We start from the raw sequence: 21613 nt of genomic DNA, 5'->3' as shown, positions 1-21613 counted from the left end.
ACTAGGTGTGTTCAATTATGGACATTTCCAGGGCGAAACGGGTTTTTGTTCTCATTAAAATCGTAAACATGAATATATACAGACAGAATTTTTCGTGCGCCGACTACAGCTGTCCACATGCGGGACGGTAAAAGTAATATGTGGCCAAAATATGATCTAAGGAAATCGGAAGGGCTCCTGGTAATATCTCGGGGCGATATTACCTGCCCGATGGTAGTATACATTAGATACTAGCCGTTGGGGGAGCATGCTGGGATTCAGATAAATTACTCAAGAGAACAGGATGGCTTAGATAGTTAATCTGCAATCGTAAGCTTGAAGGCGGAATGGTGATCACGGGGTAGTGGTAGCAAAACTTTACGTTTGTGCTATTTGGGGTGCGGTGGAGCTGCTGCACTGGTCCCGTCAATCAACCAACCATCAAAAACATTTCATTTATAAAAGTGTTAGCTTCCCTTACCAATTGTAAGACGTGGCTGCGTATAAAACGTTTGTTTGGAAAAACCAATTGCTCTTCTGTCTAAACTCAACCAAAATGAATAATTCAAAAATATTTATTCTGTTCCCAAAGTTTTCCTGAAAATGTCCCGATTACTTCACCATCCCTACGATAACGTTTAGACTTTGCAGGCAAGAAAAAAAAATAGAAACAAAATTAAGTGTGATTTTTTTTTTATTTTAATGCAAAGTAACCAAGTAAAGAAAAACAATAAATTGAAATCGTGTATAAAGTAGATTGTTTTTTTTCTCTCTATTTAAATTTCGAGCTCAGATGATATGCAAATAAAAAACAAAATTTTTGTAAACAAAAAAATAAAAAACAAAAAAAAATTTATTAATGTTTTTCTCCAAGTTTGTTTACTCAGCTTATTACACATTAAATGGAATTCAACTAGTAAAAAAAACTATTACCCAGTAAACCAAATGAAATTATGTGTAAGAAATTAGTATGGCTAATTAATTATTTGGCTACATAATTGTTTAGCTTAATTAAGGTTTTTAAGGTGTCGAATGAATAGCGCGTCGGTTTTATTCAAGACTCAGTTGGCATTTAAGCTGTAATGAATTGTGTAAATTGAGTTAAAAATTTTTTTTTTAAGGATATCTGTCACGGAGGTTTTTTAAGTACGCAGCAGCGTTTTAATACCGCCAAAAAAAAAATTAGTAAAATTTTGTTCATTTAGAGTGGCTTTTAAAATAATTATGTACTTTAAGTGATCTCTGGTTCAACATTTTGTTTATTGGGTATTAACTTTATTTAAATAAATGTAAGTATATTAGTATGTACGTACATATGTGTATGTAATCAGTATTATGTATGAATATTTAGATCACTTTTCTGCTTTTTAATTTACTTTTGAATTAAGTGATGTTTAAAAATGAATAATTGTATCTAAGCTAGTATTTTTTTCGAGAAAAAAAGAAAAAAATTTAACTACTGATGGACGCCAATTATTTACACCGCGAGTTTAATATAGTAGCAAATTTTTTAACTTCTTCTTTCACTACTAACATTAATGTGATCACAAATTACTTTTTTTATGCATAGTTTAAAAATATTGAGTGTATATTAATAAGAATGAAGTGCAGGATGCTAATTTCTATTTAACTATATATTTTCAAACCAGTAACCAGTAAGTTAATTAATTTAACTGATTTCATTATTAACAAAATATTTGTATTGTAAAAGTCTTGTTTTCCTATGAGTTTTTTCAGTCTACCAATACAATGTTTCTTTATTTAAAAGATTAGAATTCTTTAAAAAGTGTAAAAGTTTACACAATTTACAAAATAAGGAAGCTAAAGCAGAAACAAAAAAAGCAGTTAAGAAATGAGGTTAGAGTTAAAAATGTGAACTACATGAAAAAATATTTATAACTTTCTTTGTAATTAAATATATTAAAATATTTACCGACTGCGAGTTGAGGTCTGTCTGTGTGTGCATGTGTAAGAAATGAGTTTACTTACGGTATGCGTAAAAATGAGTTTTCTTACGGTATGTCACGGATTCATAAGCTTTTCGAATAGAGGACGGTTTTATTATTAGTTTTGTTTGCTACTGAAACTGACGGACGAACTTTTCAAGGAACTGGAATGGTATAAAGTGAATCTCTAAGACAGCCAAATTTACACTTTCATAACGTTAAAAAACCAGATTTTCGTTCACATTATAAATTTTTGAATAAAATGAATTTAAGGATTTGAACACATGTGTTCAGTGTTCGGACACACTGAAATTCATTGTTGTCATATATATAAATAATAATTATATATAATTATATTTTATGCATGATTATCTACTTTAAAATTTAAGTAATTTTCATCAATTACTTATATTTAATGATCTTAAAAACTTAAATTAAGTATATACTTTATAAAATTTATTCTTTAATTATTTAAGCAAAATTATATCAACTTAGCCTATGAAAGGCGTATTTTCATATTATGTTTAATTATTGACATACTCAAGGATTTCTATTTTGGAAATTTTCAAGAAAAAAATAAAATCAATATTATTTTTAGCTATTATTTACAATAATTTATAATATCATTAAATTTTAACACTTTTAAAAATATTTTGAAAAAAAAAAACATTATGTCAATTATAATTATGAATAAAAAAGATTTCGAAAGAATAAAGAAAAAAATTTTAATAAATAATTCGATAGAGCTTTTTATACTTACCACCAAACCAACCCAAATGGGGTGTAAATTGTTTTAAAACTTTTATTCTCTATTTAAAATTCATATGTAATTACCAGTAAACAAAAAAACAGATTTTTGTTCTCTTTAATGTAACCTTGAACCAAAAAATTATTAAAAAAAAAAATTTGTTTCAAAATTTTGCTCTCAGTATTGCTTACCGTACTTGTTACTTAAAAATTTGAATTGAACGAGTAAAATTTTGATTCGCTATGGTTGGATATGAAATCATAAATTTTTGTTTAACGCAACTTGCTTTACTAATTTACTTAATAAACTCATATGTAAGTAAGTAAGTAAGTAAATATAAGTAAGTATATAAGCATGTACACAAAGAAAAGCCTCTAATTATGATTGAAAGCTTTTCATCATTGAGTACAATAAAATTAAAAATAAAAAAATTAGTTTGGCATTTTTTTTTCTTTTTTAATTTTAATAAAAAATATTATTTTTTGTTATTATAAAAAAACCTGTATTTTTCATGAATAACATAGTATTTATGTATGTAGAGAGGAAATTACTATTATTTAACAATACACAAGACTGTAATGACAGAGACATTTATTTTTCAAATTGAAATACTAAACAAGAACGAAAATAAATGTATTTGTTTTGAAATTATTACTCGAATGTACAGTCGTTTCGGTGGTATATAGTAATATATACCACCTGGTGGGTTTGGAATAGGTTTTTAAAGAGGTGGAATAAAGTGGTACCTTCACTTTCAGGAAGGACTCTTGAAAAAATCGAGAAAACTGATCAGGGCATGAAAGAAAATACACCACTTCGTTCCCATTTAAAGTTAAATTCTGAAGCTTGCATTTATTCAGTAACCCTGGATTTATAAGTTAAGCAGAACCTTTATTCAAAGCGTTTACTACAATAAACATGGTCTTATAGCCAGAATCTTCACTTTAAAAAAGAAAACACATAATAATTTTATTTTAATTTCAGAATTTTTGACGAGAAATTTAATACCTGTAAAAACTCATAAACTTAGTTGTCGAATTCATTAGTTAACGATTCGGTTGTAAACGGTCTAATTATGTCAAAGCAAACTGTTTCCAAAGTAACTTCCGACAGGCTCTTTTAACATATTTGTGAATATATTAAGAACTGAAATTGAAATTTTTAATAAAATAAAGAACTACGCAATACAATTTAAGCAATTGTTCATTGTATAACCACAGAATTTTTGGAGTGAAATATTTCAATTGCTTAATATTTTATTATTTATTTTAACTATTCTATTTTGAATCACTTTCCCTAACAGAACATCTCATCATTTAATTCTCTAAAAACATATTGACTCATTTTTATCTAGTAAATTTATTATAATATATTCTGTAATATTATAACTTACTGGTCTATAAATTAAGACTTCTAAGTTTTCTTAAATGAAGATCGACATTCGAGTAGTGGAAAAATTAGGAATATTAGAAGAAATTGTAATTGCAGAAATGATTCATGAAAATTTGAAATATAGTTTAGTTGTGTATAATTTCCAGATTCTCAATAAAATTTCCAGATCATCAAGTCTTAATTGTAGGACAATAGAAAATAAGCCAGAAAATTATGTTTAATTGCTGTAATATTAATTTTAATAATATTTTTCCAGATTGAATGAAATATTTTATCAAATTTTTTACGAATTTTTAAAAAAAAAACTGAGAGTATACTTTCCTTTCAAGTTTTCGTAACAATTGTTATACTTATTTATTAAATAATTTTTTTTTTTCATTAAATTGTTGATCGACATTTTGATATTAAAACGTGACGTTATGTACTAATTTCTAAAAAAAACTGAGGAAAAAATTTTGATTAAGAACTTAATGATGATATTTAATTTTTGATGCTTTAAGTAGCCAAAAATTAAAACAAATTGAATTTCATGACAAAGGATGAGATCATTTCCTATATATACGAATAAGCAAATTTGTTTCAGCATTATCACTTTGATTATAATATCTTCTTAATTTTCAGTCATTGTAATGCATTAGAAGGTCAAAAATATTTTTATAAAGAAGTAAAATAGATTATAATAATTGAGGAAAATTAAGGAAAAAAATTAAGTTAGTTTGAATTTTTGAACAAATTAAGTAAATATTGTGGAAAGAAATCAAAGGAAATATTTATTTAAATTTTATTTGATTGCTTCGGCTCAATTACCACAAATAAAAAACAATTAATTGGCCCATTTTAAACATGTTTTACAAAAAAAAAAAACTTCATTAATCTTAATTTTTTTTCAGAAATAAGAATTTATGATCACTGAAGATTTTATTTTATGTTTATTTAAATATGTTGAATTTGTTTTATCCTTGTGTATGTTTCAGTGTAGTACTCAAATAATTTAGCTCCATATTTCCTGAATTCTAAGAGTTTATTAAGAGGAGATTGCAGGAATTTATTACATGTATCACAATATTTTGTTAATTTGTTCTTAAATTTGTAGTTTTCAATAGTCTTTTACCCGAAAATTCCAAGATAAGGAAATTTTTTCTTAGCTGATTTTAAGAAACGACTAGAATTATTCTACACATAAACTTTTGAGCCAATACAGTAATAGCATGAAATATTCATTTACATATACAAAATAAATTGATAATAATATTTTCTAAAACAAAGTGATAATGTTTCCCGTTTTATTTATTAGTCATAAAACAAAATCACATCACGGATTTTATATCAACATTATCATATTTCATATTTCATGTGTATATTAAGAGTAATTATTGACCATATTTCATACAATAAGGGTGGGTATTGTGTTTCCATCAAATTTAACCTATAGAGTTTCACCATATCAGTGGAACAAGTACTTATAGAAAGTATTTTTATTGAGAAGTCGATATATTTGTGCACTCCTTTATTTTAATTCCGATTGACCCTATTTGGATAGGTTTCTGAGTAAGGTTTCGTTGATATCATGATATGGTAAATTTATAAAAATTTCCTTTTCAGATTACAGCAATTGTAATTGCAACAGGAGGCGGATTCATCATTTTTTGATCAAATAGAAGATAGATTGAACGGATTTAAAAAAAAAAATCTATGTTTTAATTTTGGTTGCTCTTAGAATACACTGAGAAACTTTTGTACGTAATTTTGTCCAGGGACATGGTGTTTATTACAGTTTATAACATTTTGCACCATGATTGTTTTTACTTTTTAATTCAATCTGTTGGGAGAGTATATACCCTTTTCAGGTTCCTGTGAACAAACTTTACTTTTTGCATCGGTTGGCAATTTACAGGCATTTCAAATTCCAAATAAACTTATCTTAGACATTTTCCTCCTTTTTTTGTGACTTTTTTGCTAATTGCATCATTTGGATAATTTCCAATAAGAGCGTTCATGTGCTGTTCTCATCTAATTTTTTATTATATAATGTATACTTATCAAATATTCAAACAAAGGAATTTAGTTTAGATTTTTTTCTTTTTGGAAATATATATGAATTCTTGAACGATATGCTTTTGGTATACAGTTACACTTCTTTTGAATCGTTATCCTTGAACATTAATTAAAATTTTGATTCAAGCTGTGAAATACATATTTGTCTGACACATTCTGTGACAAATGAACCTAAAATATTTTAATAATATAGTGATGTCATAATTTTTCAGAGCTAATGAATTAATAAACTTCTAAAATAAAGTTGATACCATATTGCAGAAGTACATAAGTACTTACACATATTTAATATTACTCACATTAACCGGGTGCGGGTGATGATGTTCATATAGATTCTCGGAAGAGTAGTTTACTCTAATTTTGCTTTGTTTATTCAAATTTTTAATTAATTTATACATTTAGCCACAACGTTTTTTTTGTTTTTTGAATTGGAATATTGCGGTATTAAAATTTATACTTTAGTTAGCAATTACTTAGGTTTTAGACTGTGCGCACAAAGAATTCTGTACAAAGCTTTTCAGAGCTATACATACAAATATGTACATACATATACGTATATACATGCTATTTTATGGAGATACAATGCTAATTTTTAAATTTTTCAATATGCTAATCTTGAGCTTAAGTTCAGTTCAATTCTAACAGAGAAAAAATTTTATTTCTTATTTAATAAAAAAGGTTTTCGATTAGTCACCAATTTAATTTTTTTTTTATTTTGTTGTTTTTTTTATTATAAATTTTTTAATTGAAATGAAATTTTTTAGGAAAGAAAAAAATGTGGTGCCGGAGCATATAAATAAAATTTATTCAAAAATATAGTAAAAAAAAGTTTAAGCGGCATTACCTTTACGATCTTCTGTACTTATATGTGTATATATACGAATAAAAAACAAAACTGAAGAAAAAAAAGCTTAAGTGCTTAAATGTTCATGTATGCAAAAATCATTTATCTTAAAAGATGTGGTTGGGAAATGTGATCCAAATGGTTGTAGAATGAAATCCGGATCAAAAGACATTTATAACAAAGTAATAAATAGGACTATAGTTTTTGAAACTGTGCCGCAGAAACTGTCTTTAGTCCTGATCCACTGTGGTTCATTTACATGTTTAACCTTCAAATTCTTTGGCTCAATCTAATTTGTGCTGCGTTTGAGTAATCGATCATATACAGAGTGTTTCTAAAATTGAAGTTTTTAATATTTCTAAATTTTGTAGATTGCGTTTCAAAAAAAAGTTACCCCAGCATAGATCCTTGCTTGCCCTACTTGTGCTGTTATAAATTTTTTTCTTGTTTCATTTTGTGTAAAGCATACCGAGTTACTATTATTGAAGTAGTCCCTTATTATCCTCAGTTGGTGCTTATGAATATGACGCTCTTAATAATGCACTGATTATGTCGCTTCATTTTGCTGCATTAAGGCATTTTTTATTTTTAACTTAACTAATAAAGCCATTTTTCTCCTGATAGTTTCCACTATTGGTTCCAAAATGAATTATTCTGATAGCCATGTTATCTGAATCCACAGAAGGCGTTTTCTTCCTGACTCCAAAATGTATGTCTGCAAGATCTTAAGAAGCCAATTGAAAAAGAGCCAATCAATAAACCGTTTTAATTGTTGATGCCCTCAAATCCGGGCTCTTTCTCCTATTATACAGCGGAATTTTTTTTTATATGTAACTCAATAAAAACTCAGGTCAAATATAAATCAAACATGAATTTTTTTTTCTACATTTCATTCTATCTGAAACTAGATGTTTCCTTTTTTGTAAGAAAAAAATTTTGAAAAAAAAAAAAAATTATAGATATGAAAAACTGTAAGAGGCCAGCCTCAATTTTTTTTTGCGTGCTGCATACAAGCGACAATGAACTCGCTTACTTAGAATTACCTTTTTATTTTATTCTCTTTTAGATTTTTTTTATTTGCGAAATCAATTGGGATTTAAAAGCAAATCTGTTGTACAGACGTTCTGTTAATTCCATTTACTTTTTTATTTTTGATTAAAATTTTCTGTTTTACAAATTTTTATAAATTTCTGTTCAAAAATACTTTGTTGAGTTTTAAATAGATTTTTTTTTTCTAAAAAGCAGTGGATTACATCATTTCAAGGCACTTTTGAATTAATGAATTTAACTGGTTTTACAATTAATGCAAGCAAAAAGAGAATGCATTTGCACAAAATTTTAAATATTGAAAATTGTTCCATAAAGAAATTTAACTCTTAATTTTCGAATAAAATTTTAGAATCATCTGTGATAAATGCAAATGCAAAAGTTTTTTAATTAATTTAAAAAAATCTAGTCTTGGTTCCTTCTTTTTTGGGAAAGAAAAATTCAGATATGTCGAATGATTCTCGCGTTATTTCTTTTATAATTCTAAAATTTTACTGTTGTCGAAATAAGCTTCAAATTCCAATAGATGTAAAATTTATAACGAAAACAATCTGTTTTACTGTACTTAAAGTAGTTAGTAAAAATATAAAAAAAATCTATTAAAAAATTATGTTGTCTTATTATTGAGCACCTTACTGCACCTCAAGTGTTTAATGATGATTACATAATTTTTGTTGTATCACCTTAAAATATTGATTTGCTAAACATTTTTCTTTTAAGTGCACCTTTATTTTCAAAAGTGTTCACGGAATTTGTCAAAAGCAAATACATTGAAACTAGACTAGCCTTTATTTGGTAATTCTAATATCAGTTGCAAATTTTTTGGCAAAAAATATTTGCCCTTTGATTTCACATACATTCTTACATATATTTGCCTTTGAAATATCATTCTGATTTGACAGTTGTCCATGATTTTTCTAAATACTTAAAAAGCATTTTTATGACAATATCCCGCATTAATCGTAAGTCACAATTTTCATCAGTAGTATCAGTAGCAGATATATTGTCAATGATATCTACGACAGAAGTAATCGCCAACACCAGTCAAAAATCGCAATAAAATTTCTTATAAATCGCATTGTGTTGTTGAAAACACTTGACCCTCGCATAACTTGGGAGTTTATTATATATATATATATATATGATTTGGTAAAAATGTTTTTAAATTGGGAGTGATGACTAAAATTAAAATGTTTTTAAAAATAAATTTGTTTAGGCCCGAACAATTGTTTGACGTTTCGGCTAACGAATTTCTTGATAAGTATAGGAAATAGCTCAGTACTGAGATTCTGTGCTATGCAATGGTTTTGTAAAATTTGGAATTATAGCTACGTTAAATTTGTTCAAGTAACATATGTATAAAGTGGCTCGGGTGTACATTTTCGTATAAAAATAAAGAATTTATTGAAAAGCCGTTTATCGCAAATAAGTAAACTGTTTTGTGGAAAAAGAAAAGAAAAGGAGCAACAAATACTCGTACCTTGAGAAAATCTAAAGAAAAATTGAGACAGAAATAAAAAAGGCACCACCCAGAACTTGCGTTTCAAATGAACATCAAGAAAAGACGCTTATGAAAACAGTTTTATTTTTTATGTTTGTCGGTTGTAGGTTTTCTTTTCTTAAGCGTTTGCATATATTTTTGTGGTTATTGTGTTTCTTTTTCATTTATTTTATTACCTTTTTTTTTTGGGTCTTCAAACTAATAATGAAAAAGAACACTAAAAATAGGTTTGAATTTATGTGTTATTTTTAATGTTTGATTATTTGTAATGTTTATTATGAAAAATGATGATGATTATGATAGCAAGAATAACAATAATGATGGTAGTGTTAAGAAGAGTTAAAATTTCGCCTTCGATCGGTTGTTCAGGGTTAATCGATTTATTTGTTCCTCAGTTCATTTTTTTCATTATTCTTTAAGTTTATTAATTTTTTGTTTTTTAACATATTTCTTTAGAAAATTTAATGAATCATTTTGTTTTTTCTAATGAAATGCTAAAAATATATAGTTGAAATAAAAAGGAGAAGCAGGAAAGTAGTAAATATATGTTGTTTAATGTTCGCATATTAAGTTGTCATGCTAATCTTATTTTTTGCGCCATATTATGTTTTATTGCGACTAATGCTTGAATTTGTAATACATAGTAAAATTATTATGCCCTGTTTGTGTACGTACATATATGTGATTATATATTTTGGTGCACTTTCTATATAATGAAATTCTGACGCGAGCGAATAAAAGTATATTACTGCTCATAAACGTTAACGCTTTAAACACCACAAATATATTATTTATAATGACAAGCCTAGTGACAGATAGCAGAAAGCAATTCATCAAGCATGCATTTCGATAGATGAAAGCATGCATTCCGATAGATGAAGAAAATATTTTGACAGTTCGATCAAGATATTATGTATAGGGTTGTTTGTTATTTTACTTGACGCGTAAATGTCATTTGATTTTTTTTTTCAAAATGTCATCTGCGTCAAAAAGAAAATAATTTGACAGTTTTTTGACAGGAAAAAATAAAAACAATTTTTTAGTGGAACTTATGACTTGAACAATGATGGTAAATTATGCTTTCGAGACAACTAGGGTTAATTAGCACTATTGTTAAAAAGGTTTAAAACCAGACGAAGGTCATTTTCAAATTTTTGAAATAATTATGGTTTAGCGTTTTTTGATTATTCTTAATTTCGTTGTTCAAAAAGAATTAATTACCAAAAGATTAAAATTGCAAAATTTTGTTTTTTCATTTTTTTTTTCTTTTAGTTCTGTCTGTCTGGTCGCATAATAAAAAATCTAATTCTCTTTTGTTGTTAAAATTATTCCTTTTTGTTTCACTATCGAAAGATTACGAAGTTTATTGAATTTGAAAAAAGAACATTTATCTTTTAAAATGCATTCTGTTTTTTTTAAATCTGAAAATAAATTGAAAAATGGACAAAGAGGATTGTATAATTTTATGAATTTTTGACAAAGCGTCATCTGATTGAATTGTTGCCAGTTTATTCTTTGGATTAATCAGAATTGTATAATGAATGCACAAAGATAACACAAACAATATACCAAATTTGGATTGTTATGTTTTTCTAATAACAATTTATCAAGGCCTGCTTGTTATTATGTGAATTAGGAGAAAATCATTATATTTTTCAAAAAAATGGCGATCAACACAAACTTTTTAATAATTTTCAACTTAAATATTTTCCGTCCATTAGAATTTCTTGTAAATTTTTTCAAGAATTTTCAATACCAATACTAAGTATGGGAATATAACTTAAAAGTTCTTAATATAAATTCTTAATATGTGTGCACATAAATGCTTAAATATAAATATATGTATATAAAATTTATGAAATGATCAAACGCTTAATTTAGAATTTTTCCATTTTAAGAATAACATTTTAAGATCTTTTTATAGCCACAAATCTAAAATGAAATAAAAATGATGAAGATGATGGAATTTTACAACACATATGTTGCCTTATACAATAATATTATTCAAGTTCAAGATCCCATCGTATATAGTCAATTCAACACTATCAATGATTTCTATAATGGAATGGAATTTTTTTTTGAAGTTTGGAATTATGTGTGCCTACATGAATGCATTTTCACTATTCTTATATTGTATTTTCGTTGTCACCATCACCACCATCATCAACTTTACTATACAAAATAAGATCATCACTTTATTCCATATAAGTTTAAAAATAATATTATGTAATAATATATGTATAAGTGTTTATTTATAAAAGGGTCTAGGCTAGGGTTGTGCAAACTATGTGAATTGAAACAAACGGAATTTCAAGTAACCCACGTTAGTTTTGAAAGTGAAGTCAAGTGATTGGATTTTGACCCATGGGCGGAAAACAGTTGCTGTTTTCTGGTCTACATTGACCTTTGCTTATGACTAAGGCATTGTGAGGTTTCCATTTTAAGTATATACACATAATATATTTCATTTTGCTATGAATATTAAATATTTTGCTTTTAGTGACATAACAAAAAGTTTTCTTTGAATAGTGATATAACAGCTGTGTCGCGGTGCTCTTGAGCTATGAACGAAATTTATTTAAATCAATGGTCAGCAATTCAATTCTCTATTGGTTAAGAATATTTTGTGTGTAGAGGACAACATCACAAGTTATGCTTTATTATTACACCTTCAATTAATTGCAACAGCATTTTGTAAAATTGTGGCCTGTTTTTCAAAACTATTCTAAAAATTGATCTGGAGGATGACGACGGAAATGATGAGTGATCAAATGCGAATAAGTAAATTTCTTTTGCCTCTAAAGTTTTTTATATTTTACCTCCATTTAAAGTATGCTGTTGTCACAAGCAAAAGGTTGCGAATCACTATAACGCAGAAATAAAAATTATTACCTAGTATAAAAGTACGCGTTTAGATATTTAAATGTACAGTGCACAAACTGAATCCAATAGTATTGCAGATGGTATTGCAGTGTGGTTCTAATATTTTTAAGTTTCTTAACATAACGTAGAAAAAACTCTATACTTAAAGAAAAACTCATTAATAGGCTTAGAGTGATTTTAGTTATACGCTTTGTATACACTTAGGTAATTATCAAGATTCTGATGAAAGATTTTTATTAATTCAACAGAAAACATAAGGGGATTTTATATTAGTTTTTTTTTTTTAAATATTTCTAAAAATAACTGAATAAGTAATAAGAACAAAATATTAGAATGTAAACTGATGTGTAGGGAGGGTGGATTTAAAAGTAATTTAATATTAAAGTACAAAGATTGCCTTCTTAAAGAAAACTGATCTACTTTAGGAAAGAATTTTATACAGGAAGGATTTTTTATTTTTTTTGTTTTTGCTATTTTTATTTAAGTAAATAAGAGAGCTTCTTAATCTTATTATTATATTTATAACAGCATTTATATTACTGAAAATGATGAATTTTTCGAATTGAATGAAAGTTAGCCTAATAATTATTTTATGGAGTTTCCTGGTGCGGCTGAATAAACTCGCAATCGCTTGGCGTATGCTTCAATTTCACAAGTCACACTCATATATAAAATTTCATCATAATCAGTCAACTGATTATGATGAAATTTTATATATGAGTTTATTTTTGGCCGTCAATCCATGAACTGATTCACTTTTTCAGATGTCAGAAATGGAACTTTTACAACGAGTTACGCAATTTCTTGAAATTTAATACTTGAGTTAAGTTTGCTGTCGGAAGTAACTATAACCAATTTTTTAGAAAATTCGGATGACATAAAGTTTACTTCTACCGAGAAAGAAATTTAATAGTTTTCTATGTAGGTTCAAAAATGTTTCGAAACTTTCGAATTTACTTGTATCGAAACTTTTTTCGTGTGCGGAACTTGAGTCAGTAACCTACTGTTCCTATTGAAAAACAAAATTAAACTCGTACATTAAATCATTATTATTACATTGTGGTTCGTCTAGTTCGATCAAGAGGAAGAGGTACCGACAAATGAATACTTAGATTTTTTTTTTAAATTTTAATTTATTTTTATTTCTGTTATGAAATCCCAAGAGTAATGCTCAAGATTTCCAAATTATTGTTCAAATTTGACTTAAATATAAAATTCTAATTTTAGAATTTACTTACGCAAATATTATTTTAATAATATTTTAAATTATTTAATGATTTTAATTATCGGTAATAATATAAAATTTTAAAATCGTTTCAATGTAAACAATATTTTTATTTATAATTCCATTTTTTTTATTAATTTAAAAAAAATACAGAATTTTTTGAATTCAAATTCAATTTTTAAGTAAGAAAATTACTATTTAAAATAAAAGCGTACTTTTACGCTTAAGAACAACACTTAATTATTTATTCTTAAATATCATTTGTACTTTATTTTCCGAAATTTTCTACAGAAAACTTTTTAATTTTATTCTGTTTACATTCAGAAATCGACGAAATTACACCATTAATTCGGGTTTTTTCATTCATTTTTCATTGAGAAATTTTGGGTATTAGATTATATAGGAAGAGTTCTCCCTAAAAAAAACGCGATATTCGAAAAATAAATTTAATTTTTTATTATTTTTATTGTTTTTGAAAATTACTATAAATTCTTTGGTGCAATATTATTTAATTAATATTTTGACTATCTTTTCTATCTTTTATATCTATCTTTTATATCTTTTTTTTTTTTGACTATCAATTCCAAGAAGAATTAAAATATTAAGCATTTAGTAAACATAGAGATTAATTTATTTTTAAATTAACTTTTATGCTGTGTTATTTTTTGTTGTTTCTAGTATATGTACATATAATGCTTACACGTTAGATAATACAAGAACTTGTATATGGTGACGTGCTTGTATTCGTGTAGGATGTTTTTGTTGTAATATATGTGAACAAATATTTCAGACAATATTTCATTTGTTGAAATCTAATAAATTACTGTACACAATTTTAAAATATGGAATTAGTAATTTTTTGTCTGTAGAAAATTTTGAACATGAAAAATTGTGAACATGGAAAATTTAAAACTGTTTTATAAAATATAATTTTTCTAATACTTGCAGTGTTGTTTTTAGTTCGCAAACACTTAATGATAAGGTAGACTAAAACTGTGCGACTTTCACAAAATATTCTGAAATTATTTTTCTTCTTGCATTTGTTTATTGGCTTTGTTACTATATTCATTCATTCAAAATTATTTTTCATTCATTCAGTAGTGTAATTTTAATAGTTTCTTAGATATGGATGTTAGAGCTGATTTTGTACAGTCGCTGGCCTTCTTGTCGTGAAGTTATCTGCGCGCTTGGGAATGCGAAAATGTTTCATCCATCGCAATCAAGAATGTTTAGCAACGGAGTTGTTGAAATAAATAGAAATCTGTTTGGTGCTATTGCGACTGCCCAGTAAAATATCACCATATATTCTGGGAAAATCGAGCTCTCTTTTGTGAAGATTTTGTGGGTACAGTGGCGAAACCGCTGTACGCATCCTTTTCAACTGCCCGATACTTGCTGCCTGACATGGTAATTGTTTTGAATAGTGTTTCCTAAGCATTCGAAAACTGCTGTCCTATTTCCTTGGAGATATTTCTAACTTTATGACCAAATAATTTTGAATTTGTATGGTAGTTATTCGAAACGCTATCTCGTTTGTATACTCTAACTGTTTTATTTACGGTTCTACCATTTACTATCACTATTAAAAATTATTTTTAAGGAGTTCAATTAGTCTTTGTGATATCACTAAAACTGACGGACTAAATCGACTCAGCAATTGGCTGAGCAAAAAAAAGTGTTTTATGCTAATAAAATATAATATCAATATATTTGTATAGGAAGTCTGTTGTACAGGAATTTAAGTTAAATATTAAAAATATCAAGCCGTCTACCGGAATAAACATGCATCACAACTCTACTCCATTACTTACGCCTTTTTATAAATTAATGCATAAAATGCGTATGCACAATGGAGAGAATTTTGTTAGTGTTGCCAATTAAAAAATTCATTATGCCATTAAAATATTGTATATGCGCGTATAATAGCGTATTTTTCTTCAAAATCTAAAAATTAATTGCATGATCAGTCAGCTAATAATTTTTCGTATCGAATTCATTAAAACAAACGATAAAATTGAATTTCAAACTTTTAATGAATTTACACTTGCTTGCGGGCAAGTCAATCAACATGTGCAACCATTAGTTTAACATTTTAATTTACTTTTAGTAATTATTAATTATTCAATAATTTTATACAAATGGCGGCATTTAATGGTGCAATTCTACATTTAAATTTTGTTAAAAATTTTGTAAAATTTAAAATTAATAACCTTGGACACCCAGCAGAGTCTACAAAAAAAATAATGCACTATTAATTTCCTTGTGTGTTTTCAAATACTTTTTAATATGTAATTATTTAATTTTTATATTTATGAACTTTGCAATTTAATGCAACACTTATAATTTAATAAATTAATTTTAAATTCCTATATAATTTTCCATCTTAATTATTACTTATTAGTATGAAAAATTTTTAACCTAAATCATTCACTTTTTTGTAAGCTTTTGTAATAAATTTTAAGTAAAAAACAGCAAAAATAAAAATAACTTAAATTTTTTAATTCATTTTTTTTTTTTACTTTTATTTTATAGGCTTCTATGGATTTACCGCCAGATAAGGCAAAACTTTTGAAAAATTACGATGATGAAAAGAAATGGGACATAATATGTGATCAGGTGAGTTCATTAAACTTTTTTTAATGTGTTCAAAACAAAATTCCAGTACACGCCGTGTATAAAAAATTTCTCTTATACTTAATTTACAATCATAATTTTTATTTGATGAAATGTTTTTGGAACTGAAATTTATTTTTATGGTATTTATTTTTAATAGCCAACAATTAATACTTAAAAAATTTTTTTTGAGAAGTGGCGCATACAAGTTTGTTTAATAAAATCACTAAAACTTCAATTTCTTTGAGTTATGCTAAGTAAGTTAATCAAAGGGAAGCGATATGATGCGATGATAGTATTAAAAGGGCTAAAAGAATGTAAAAGAAAAAATTTATTGCAATCGCCATAAGAGTAAACAATATTTTTTTTTTGTTTATACTCGTATTACTCGGTTTGGATCGAGATTTGCATTTTTAATTGAAGTTATTCTTTGAATTATAATTACTTAGACGTAAGAGAATAATTGTACTAACTATGTTTGTGTTTGTCGTTACAATTACTTTTTTTGTTTATAAAATCATGAATTATTTAAAAGCATATTGAATGACTTCCGAATTTGATTGACAATTTCTTATGAAATTTTAATTTTTAATAAGTTAAATATTGCAATTGGCAGAATTCATTTCAAATTATATGCAAGTAAAAGTTAATTTTCAACCGTGCATTTAACAGTGTATTCAAAACCTTTATTAATTTCCAATCAATTCTAAACATTTTCGGTCTATCAGTTCAATATAGAATTCAAAATTAAGTTAATTATATAGACATCCATTTTTATTTCTGCAACGTTTAAGACCCCAAGTTATAAAAAATTGAGATGAGTATCCAAAGATATTCAAGATAGGAATTGCTATAAAAGTTTCAAAAGAGTTTTTGATCAGGAATTTTGTTGTGGATTAACCCTGAGGCAGCAGTTTAATCAAAAGTTAATCATAATAATAATTAAATTTTATTTTCATTAACTAAAACTTGTAAAACTTACAAAAATTTAAAGTAATAACAAATTTATAAAAACTCAAACAAATAACAAATTTCATGTCCACAAGGTGGAGACTTTTGTCACCGCTAATGTGGAGTTTGGTCGTAGACGGACTCCTTGATGAGCTGCTTTGTCAAGAATTGTTGTTCAGGCTTATGTCGATGATATTGCAAACAGGGGCAAATTTGACGGGACTCTTTGTGACATAGTCCAAAGGGGATTAAGGATGGCCAAGACCTGGTGCGATGCTGCAGGCCTCAGACTTAACCCTGGCAAGACAAGTCTGGTACCTTTCATTAAAAGAAGAAAGCTGGAGAATCTGCGCACAATTTGCGTGTGCGGAGCTGCTGTATAGAGAAAATCAGTGGTCAAATATATGGGGGTGGTATTTGATTCCAAACTTCTTTGGCAGAGTCAGAAGCTGTATGTACATGGGCAACCCTGTCGTGCTGTGAATGTATATCGTTATGGTCGTGCCGCTCCTAACTTGTGGAGCAGTCGCATGGGTAAGAAACGTGGCTCTTAGTACGGCTAGAAAGAACCTGGAACGATTGGTTAGAAAGATCACAGAGGCTATGAGGACTTGGGGTCGTGCAAAATTTTAAAAAATTTTCAATTTTTTGACAAGGTAGGGGGTCGTGCAAAATTTTAAAAAATTTTCAATTTTTTGACAAGGTTGACAAGGACAAGGGGGTCGTGCAAAATTTTAAAAAATTTTCAATTTTTTGGCAAGGTAGGGGGTCGTGCAAAATTTTAAAAAATTTTCAATTTTTTGACAAGGTAGGGGGTCGTGCAAAATTTTAAAAAATTTTCAATTTTTTGACAAGGTTGACAAGGACAAGGGGGTCGTGCAAAATTTTAAAAAATTTTCAATTTTTTGGCAAGGTAGGGGGTCGTGCAAAATTTTAAAAAATTTTCAATTTTTTGACAAGGTAGGGGGTCGTGCAAAATTTTAAAAAATTTTCAATTTTTTGACAAGGTAGGGGGTCGTGCAAAATTTTAAAAAATTTTCAATTTTTTGACAAGGTTGACAAGGACAAGGGGGTCGTGCAAAATTTTAAAAAATTTTCAATTTTTTGGCAAGGTAGGGGGTCGTGCAAAATTTTAAAAAATTTTCAATTTTTTGACAAGGTAGGGGGTCGTGCAAAATTTTAAAAAATTTTCAATTTTTTGACAAGGTAGGGGGTCGTGCAAAATTTTAAAAAATTTTCAATTTTTTGACAAGAGGGGGTCGTGCAAAATTTTAAAAAATTTTCAATTTTTTGACAAGGTAGGGGGTCGTGCAAAATTTTAAAAAATTTTCAATTTTTTGACAAGGTAGGGGGTCGTGCAAAATTTTAAAAAATTTTCAATTTTTTGACAAGGTAGGGGGTCGTGCAAAATTTTAAAAAATTTTCAATTTTTTGACAAGAGGGGGTCGTGCAAAATTTTAAAAAATTTTCAATTTTTTGACAAGGTAGGGGGTCGTGCAAAATTTTAAAAAATTTTCAATTTTTTGACAAGGTAGGGGGTCGTGCAAAATTTTAAAAAATTTTCAATTTTTTGACAAGGTAGGGGGTCGTGCAAAATTTTAAAAAATTTTCAATTTTTTGACAAGGTTGACAAGGACAAGGGGGTCGTGCAAAATTTTAAAAAATTTTCAATTTTTTGACAAGGTTGACAAGGACAAGGGGGTCGTGCAAAATTTTAAAAAATTTTCAATTTTTTGGCAAGGTAGGGGGTCGTGCAAAATTTTAAAAGATTTTCAATTTTTTGACAAGGTAGGGGGTCGTGCAAAATTTTAAAAAATTTTCAATTTTTTGACAAGGTAGGGGGTCGTGCAAAATTTTAAAAAATTTTCAATTTTTTGACAAGGTTGACAAGGACAAGGGGGTCGTGCAAAATTTTAAAAAATTTTCAATTTTTTGGCAAGGTAGGGGGTCGTGCAAAATTTTAAAAAATTTTCAATTTTTTGACAAGGTAGGGGGTCGTGCAAAATTTTAAAAAATTTTCAATTTTTTGACAAGGTAGGGGGTCGTGCAAAATTTTAAAAAATTTTCAATTTTTTGACAAGAGGGGGTCGTGCAAAATTTTAAAAAATTTTCAATTTTTTGACAAGGTAGGGGGTCGTGCAAAATTTTAAAAAATTTTCAATTTTTTGACAAGGAAGGGGGTCGTGTAAAATTTTAAAAAAATTTTCAATTTTTTGGCAAGGTAGGGGGTCGTGCAAAATTTTAAAAAATTTTCAATTTTTTGACAAGGTAGGGGGTCGTGCAAAATTTTAAAAAGTTTTCAATTTTTTGACAAGGTAGGGGGTCGTGCAAAATTTTAAAAAATTTTCAATTTTTTGACAAGGTAGGGGATCGTGCAAAATTTTAAAAAATTTTCAATTTTTTGACAAGGTAGGGGGTCGTGCAAAATTTTAAAAAATTTTCAATTTTTTGACAAGGTAGGGGGTCGTGCAAAATTTTAAAAAATTTTCAATTTTTTGACAAGGTAGGGGGTCGTGCAAAATTTTAAAAAATTTTCAATTTTTTGACAAGGTAGGGGGTCGTGCAAAATTTTAAAAAATTTTCAATTTTTTGACAAGGTAGGGGGTCGTGCAAAATTTTAAAAAATTTTCAATTTTTTGACAAGGTAGGGGGTCGTGCAAAATTTTAAAAAATTTTCAATTTTTTGACAAGGTAGGGTCGTGCAAAATTTTAAAAAATTTTCAATTTTTTGACAAGGTAGGGGGTCGTGCAAAATTTTAAAAAATTTTCAATTTTTTGACAAGGTAGGGGGTCGTGCAAAATTTTAAAAAATTTTACAATTTTCTGACAAGGTAGGGGGTCGTGCAAAATTTTAAAAAATTTTCAATTTTTTGACAAGGTAGGGGGTCGTGCAAAATTTTAAAAAATTTTCAATTTTTTGACAAGGTAGGGGGTCGTGCAAAATTTTAAAAAATTTTCAATTTTTTGACAAGGTAGGGGGTCGTGCAAAATTTTAAAAAATTTTCAATTTTTTGACAAGGTAGGGGGTCGTGAAAAATTTTAAAAAATTTTCAATTTTTTGACAAGGTAGGGGGTCGTGCAAAATTTTAAAAAATTTTCAATTTTTTGACAAGGTAGGGGGTCGTGCAAAATTTTAAAAAATTTTCAATTTTCTGACAAGGTAGGGGGTCGTACACAATTTTAAAAAATTTTCAATTTTTTGACAAGGTAGGGGGTCGTGCAAAATTTTAAAAAATTTTCAATTTTTTGGCAAGGGGGTCGTGCAAAATTTTAAAAAATTTTCAATTTTTTGTCAAGGTAGGGGGTCGTGCAAAATTTTAAAAAATTTTCAATTTTTTGACAGGATAGGGGGTCGTGCAAAATTTTAAAAAATTTTCAATTTTTTGACAAGGTAGGGCGTCGTGCAAAATTTTAAAAAATTTTCAATTTTTTGACAAGGTAGGGGGTCGTGCAAAAATTTTAAAAAATTTTCAATTTTCTGACAAGGTAGGGGGTCGTGCAAAATTTTAAAAAATTTTCAATTTTTTGACAAGGTAGGGGGTCGTGCAAAATTTTAAAAAATTTTCAATTTTTTGACAAGGTAGGGGGTCGTGCAAAATTTTAAAAAATTTTCAATTTTTTGACAAGGTAGGGGGTCGTGCAAAATTTTAAAAAATTTTCAATTTTTTGACAAGGTAGGGGGTCGTGCAAAATTTTAAAAAATTTTCAAATTTTTGACAAGGTAGGGGGTCGTGCAAAATTTTAAAAAATTTTCAATTTTTTGACAAGGTAGGGGGTCGTGCAAAATTTTAAAAAATTTTCAATTTTTTGACAAGGTAGGGGGTCGTGCAAAATTTTAAAAAATTTTCAATTTTCTGACAAGGTAGGGGGTCGTGCAAAATTTTAAAAAATTTTCAATTTTTTGACAAGGTAGGGGGTCGTGCAAAATTTTAAAAAATTTTCAATTTTTTGACAAGGTAGGGGGTCGTGCAAAATTTTAAAAAATTTTCAATTTTTTGACAAGGTAGGGGGTCGTGCAAAATTTTAAAAAATTTTCAATTTTTTGACAAGGTAGGGGGTCGTGCAAAATTTTAAAAAATTTTCAATTTTTTGACAAGGTAGGGGGTCGTGCAAAATTTTAAAAAATTTTACAATTTTCTGACAAGGTAGGGGGTCGTGCAAAATTTTAAAAAATTTTCAATTTTTTGACAAGGTAGGGGGTCGTGCAAAATTTTAAAAAATTTTCAATTTTTTGACAAGGTAGGGGGTCGTGCAAAATTTTAAAAAATTTTCAATTTTTTGACAAGGTAGGGGGTCGTGCAAAATTTTAAAAAATTTTCAATTTTTTGACAAGGTAGGGGGTCGTGAAAAATTTTAAAAAATTTTCAATTTTTTGACAAGGTAGGGGGTCGTGCAAAATTTTAAAAAATTTTCAATTTTTTGACAAGGT

The 21613-nt window shown here is 27.5% G+C and overlaps 1 protein-coding gene across 3 annotated transcripts in view; it reads left to right on the top strand.

Moving 5' to 3' along the window:
* The window catches only part of LOC129606565 (formin-like protein), a 127395-nt gene that overhangs the window by 47686 nt on the left and 58096 nt on the right, over positions 1–21613 (top strand). For all 3 annotated transcript variants that reach the window (XM_055516941.1, XM_055516940.1, XM_055516942.1), the window contains one exon: positions 16153–16236. In XM_055516941.1, coding sequence (XP_055372916.1) covers positions 16153–16236 — 84 coding nt within the window. The remainder of the gene's footprint in view (positions 1–16152; positions 16237–21613) is intronic.

Source organism: Condylostylus longicornis, unplaced genomic scaffold (genome assembly GCF_029603195.1).
Source record: "Condylostylus longicornis isolate FDR11 unplaced genomic scaffold, ASM2960319v2 ptg000019l, whole genome shotgun sequence".
Taxonomy (NCBI): domain Eukaryota; kingdom Metazoa; phylum Arthropoda; class Insecta; order Diptera; family Dolichopodidae; genus Condylostylus; species Condylostylus longicornis.
This window is presented reverse-complemented; position numbering and strand designations above follow the sequence as displayed.